At 53.2% G+C, this 5544-nt stretch overlaps 1 protein-coding gene across 1 annotated transcript; it reads left to right on the top strand.

Annotated features, from left to right (window-relative positions):
* Positions 1-1044: 1044 nt before the first annotated feature.
* On the top strand, positions 1045-4051 carry LOC125523243 (ankyrin repeat-containing protein At5g02620-like). The gene is made up of 3 exons (XM_048688295.1): positions 1045-1407; positions 1854-2339; positions 2706-4051. Exons 1-3 carry the CDS (start codon positions 1215-1217, stop codon positions 3965-3967), a joined length of 1941 nt encoding a protein of 646 aa, XP_048544252.1. The 5' UTR covers positions 1045-1214; the 3' UTR covers positions 3968-4051.
* The last annotated feature ends 1493 nt before the right edge of the window (positions 4052-5544 follow it).

The raw sequence follows: 5544 nt of genomic DNA on the forward strand, positions 1-5544 counted from the left end.
GCCGCAATCACCACCGCACCGCTTTCTCCAGGTCCGTCTGCTACTTGAGAACGCCAATTGCATGGGTTGGAGGATGAGCAATGGCTGAGTGGCACCGAAGCGCTCGTCGACACCACAACCGGCATCCAAACGGTCAACTATGTGCGACGAATTTGACAAAATTCATCCAAAATAGCTCCAAACATGAACACGAAATTAAGCATTTACGGTCGACGAAACTACAAACTAATCGCCTGAATGAAACCATAAGATCGATGTGCATCTTTTTTGTGTAGAGCTTATCTCAAATCAAAGTATCGTTGTGTAGATCGGAAGGGAGGAGGAAGAAGAGGATTAGAGAGAAGATTACTAGAGGTAGGAGATGATAACCGTACAGGGTGTATACCAGGCCGCATCCTCTTGTGCAAGAGGACCCACCAAATGTGCTCGAGATGACTCGACTCAGCCTGGCTCATTGTAAACGGCCGATTCGGCCGTTCCTAGCGGATCTGGCTGGGGAGTGCTTTAAGTTTCGTGCGGACCAACATTTGTATGTGACCTATAACCCACCAACAGCCCCAAAACACCCCGCGCGGGCCTGGCTAGACATAATGCATCTGTGGTGAACATCGGCCGAGGCCAGAATATGGCGCAATCATCGACGGAATCAAATCCAGAGCAGCGAGTTTTATGTAAGTTTTCTTTTAAAGGTTGACTAGTTTATGAGGAAGCTCATAAGTTAGCTAGATTTCCTGTTTTGTTTTGTTAGGTGAGGGTCGCCATGTGTGGCTTATGCAACCCCATGACCTATGTTATCCCACAAACTTTTTCTTTCGATGAATAAAGCGTTGATTTAACCTAAAAAAACAAGGCACTCAATTCGTCGACGACACCGATATTCCACTCGTTCGTAGTCAAATTTCTACGCGCCGCGTTGCTAGAACCTACGGTGCAAATAGATACTAGAGCCGTGTGTGTGTGTGGTCTGTACTTGGCCGACATTCAAGTTTCATTGCTGTCCTCAGGAAGTCAGGATGCGCAGGACCTGACCGGCCGCTGTCATTTCGGCCCCAAACGCACAGCTGACTGTGGAGAAGCTGACTTGGCGACGACTTGCTATGCATGCATCCATGGCGGCTTCTCTGTGAACCACGAGCCCGTTGCCAGATACTCTCAGCCGTTCGCCATATATCCGCGTCGCGCAGACCCCGTGGTCTGACCGGGATAGTCAGTCGATGGACCTCGGGCATCACTCCATCCAGCTCAGTGCGGGCCCTGCCTCGCCGGCTGCCGCGACGCAGCCGAGCGACGGTGGCACGATGAGCCCCGAGCCGTACCTTGCCCTGTGCCAGGGGAGGAAGAAGGAAGCCATGGCACTGCTTCGGCAACAGCACGGTGGTGGTGCTGCTGCTGCTAATCAGGTTGCCGGTAATGTCTGCCTAACTGCTAGTTGCTATTATTTTTTCTTTTGCGCATGTAGTTTGCTACTAGCTCGATCTCCGATCATCCTTGTGTACACATAATTGTCACTTATATGTTTTCGTACCTAACTGAGATTTACGAATCTCATGTGAAATTTCATTCAAACTGGGAACAAGCGTTTTCTAGGAAGGGAGCCCAGATGTTTGAATGGTAGCCGAACATGCATACCAGCATTTTATTCAACGGGATTGCTAAGTCTCGGTCTAAGTATATTCATATTTATGGGATCTTATGTCGAGATCCGTGTAATTTTTTTCGTTTTTGTTATCTCTTTCTTACATGTTATGGCACGTCACATAGACTTGAGTAAGTCCTGGTCGACTGAGATCTAACCACACTAATTAGGAAAATATGGTAGAGCCGGAACCCATATTGTGTTTGAATTGTTTCAGCCATACAGCAAGTCAGCGCGGAGGGGAACAACGTTCTTCATTTGGCCGCGGAGCACGGGCACGACAAGCTCATCCACGGTCTCATGAGCTTCGGGGACAGGAGCTTGCTCTCTTCCCGGAACTCGACTCTGGACACACCTCTACATTGCGCGGCGAGGGCAGGGCATGGCAAGGCCGTGTCCCTCCTCGTCCAGCTCTCGTGCGAGGGCGGAGATGACAGCATCTTGTGGTGCAAGAACGAGGCAGGGAACACGGCCCTTCATCTGGCGGCGAGGCTCGGCCATGGCGCATCAGTTGAGGCTATCGTTTCTGTGGCGCCGGGGCTAGCCTCTGAGGTTAACAACACCGGCGTGTCGGTGCTGTACTTGGCGGTGATGAGCAGATCTTTGCCAACCGTCAGATCGATAACGACCAGGTGTGGCAATGCTTCGGCTGCCGGCCTGAGCTCACAGAATGCTCTGCACGCTGCCGTCTTTCAGGGCTCAGGTGAGCTAGCTAGCTAGGGAGCTCCTTCTCGATCCGTGGGCTCTGAAAGTGCATGCATACTTGTTAGAGCATGGTTAATAATATAGCCAGCTGATGGCTACATGATGTTGACAGTTATTTATAGTCAAGATTATAGCCGGTATGTACAATAGTTAGATGTCAAGATGTGTTACTTTATTAATGAATAACCCATGTTTTACTCTCACATAGTGCGAGCACTTGTTGTAGCTGGCTCTTATTCTGTAGCCGGCTGCTCTTCTCTTTCATCCATGTCAGCAGAAATATAATATTTTAAATCTTATAGCCCGCTTACATAAGGTTAGTGTATTGTACTTGCTCTTATACCATCGATCTGAACATTGTCAGAAATGGTGAGGCTACTACTGGAGTGGACGCCATGTGGCCCATCCCTGGCTAGCCAAGCCGACGACACCGGCAGCACTCCGCTTCATTTCGCTTCATCCACCGGCGACCACCTCTCCGTCATAGGCGCCATCCTACGTGCCGTGCCGCCGTGTGTGGTGCGCATGCGGGACTCCGGCGGCCTCTCCGCTCTCCATGTCGCGGCGGGGATGGGCCACGACCGCGTCGCCGAGGCGCTGATCAAGGCCTGCCCCGACGCCGCCGAGCTCCGGGACGACCACGGCGGGACCTTCCTGCACGCCGCGGCCAGGGGAGGCCACCTCAAGGTGGTGCGACTGGCCATCAAGAAACGGACGCTGCGCGGCCTCCTGAACGCGCAGGACGGGGACGGCAACACGTCCCTCCACCTGGCGGTGGCCGCGGGCGCGCCGGCCGTGGCGGAGGCCCTGATGGGGAAGGGCAAAGTGCAGGACGACATCATGAACAACGACGGCCAGACGCCGCTGGACCTCGCCGTGAAATCGACCAACTTCTTTTCCATGGTCAGCCTGGTGGCGACGTTGGCCGCGTTCGGAGCGCGGTCCCGTCCCGAGAGGTGGGACCGCGTGCAGCAGTGGGATGGCCACGATATAACCAAGGCGATAGAGAAGACGTCCGACAGCCTCGCGGTGATCGCCGTCCTTGTCGCCAGCGTCGCCTTCACCGCCGCCAACAACCTGCCCGGGTCGTACGAGCAGAGCGGCGGCGCCGATCCCGAGGGGAAGGAGGTGATCAAAGGCATGGCGGTCCTCCAGCACGAGCCCATCTTCAAGTGCTTCCTCATCCTGGACAGCTTCGCCCTGGTGACCTCCGTGCTCGCGGTGGTCCTGCTCCTCTACGGCAAGGCGTCGCGCTCCGCCGGGTCGTGGAAGAACTTCGCGGCGGCGTTGCACTGCCTGTGGCTGTCCCTGGTGAGCATGGTCCTGGCGTTCTACGCGGCCCTGGCCGCCGTCACGAGCACAGTGGCGGTCCGCAGCATCGCCTACTGGATCACAGAAAATGCGCTTTTCGTGCTGCTAGCCGTGGTCTCGCACTTGGTCAGCCCTCAGGTGCCTCTCCGCACGCTGTCCAAGTACCTGTGGCGATGTGGCGATGGAGGACGGCGCAGCGTCGTCATGCAGCAGTATCCACTCGTCGGTGCGTTCGTGGGGAACCTCATTCTCTTCATGGTCGCAAATTATGTTGTAGTGGTTGTGGGCCTTAGCACGGTCTCAGGGCTTGTGTGACCGTGCGGCAAGGGAGACGATGAAAGCATTTTATGTAACAAGAATATTTTGAATATTCATATGACATATGTACTTTATATAACAGAGATTTCCTTGTTTGGCCCTATTTGAAAAAAAATCTACTCTCGTATTTCCTCCTAAAAATCATTTTCTTCTCTATTTGGTCATCTATCTAAATTTTGTTCTTTATATGACATTTCCATCCATTTTTTCATTTGACGGCATTAACCGGCATGGGAAAAGACCATTGTGCCCTCATGTTCAGAAAAGCCAAAACTGCTTGACCTGCGACCATCCCTTCTACTTCCTCCAAGATGAATCTAAGATTTTAATTGAGCTGATTTAGGATTTTATCTCTGTCTATCTATCTGTCTGCAAGTGTGGCAAAATTTTACTACGCATCTGTCAAAAGATTCAGTTTGACGGAATTTGCATAAATACAGTAAAACCGAAGGCATGTAAACATGAAGACCAACATGTGGTTCGATGGTTAGAAGGACAGTGGTATCCCCTACCCACCAGAGTTCAAGTCTCAGATTTGACATTGGAGCTCGCATTTTACTGGATTTATTTCAGGCCTTCCGGTGATGTCCACTCAGTGGGAGAAGACGTTCTCGTCAACTACGAAGGCATCTGCGGCGACTTCATCAATTTCAAGATGATGTGTCGGCTTAGTCTCTCGGAGGTGCTTGTCGGGACCATGGAACCCAAGGTATCCAGGTCAAGGGCACAGCGCATGGCAGAGGCCCACTGGAGGGCGCCATGAGCCAAGCCCCTCGTCAGGCCCTCGCCTCCCGAGGCCCCCTCTCCAGAGAGCTGGCGAATGGCCAAGACACAGCGGCCTCCCGAGGCACCTCCCTGCAGCGGGCAAGTCAAGGGTAGTTCAGACTTGGTCGCGCGACCTTGTGCCCACCATGTGGGTGACACGTGCGGCTACGAAGGACGGCACGCACCCTGCCAGCCAGTGTGGATGAAGAGGATTTTCCATTTTGGTGCTAAGGGAGCAAAGCAGCGGTCCAGTTCCCAAAACAACCCCCAAAGGTTGCCCAATCAATGAAAGAAGACCAAGACGATGGGCACGCAGGGCAGAGGTCATTCCCGAACCCACCATCACGTCATGGATGGTAGCTTTGCAGGCGAAGACATGTGGCTGTCCCTGGTGAGCATGGTCCTGTCATTCTACGCGGCCCTGGCCGCCGTCACGAGCACGGCGGCTGTCCGCAACATTGCCTACAACATCATACACAATGCCCTTTTCGTGCTGTTGGCCGTGGTCTCGCACTTTGTCAGCCCTCGGGTGTCGTCCCGCATGCTATCCAAGTACCTGTGGCAATGTGGCTCTAGAGGACGTCGCAGTGTCGTCGTGCAGCAATATCCACTCGTCGGCGCTTTCGTGCGCAACCTGATTCTGTTCAGGGTTGCAAATTATGTTGTAGTGATTGTGCTTGTGGGCATTACCACGGTCTTAGCACTTCGGTGACCCGTGTGGCAAGAAGGGAGATGAAGCATTTTATATAACAAGAACTAGCACGGTAACCTGCGCATTTGCGCGGCTAGATGTTCTATGTGTTTTTGTA

Source organism: Triticum urartu, chromosome 7 (assembly GCF_003073215.2).
Source record: "Triticum urartu cultivar G1812 chromosome 7, Tu2.1, whole genome shotgun sequence".
Classification (NCBI taxonomy): Eukaryota; Viridiplantae; Streptophyta; class Magnoliopsida; order Poales; family Poaceae; genus Triticum; species Triticum urartu.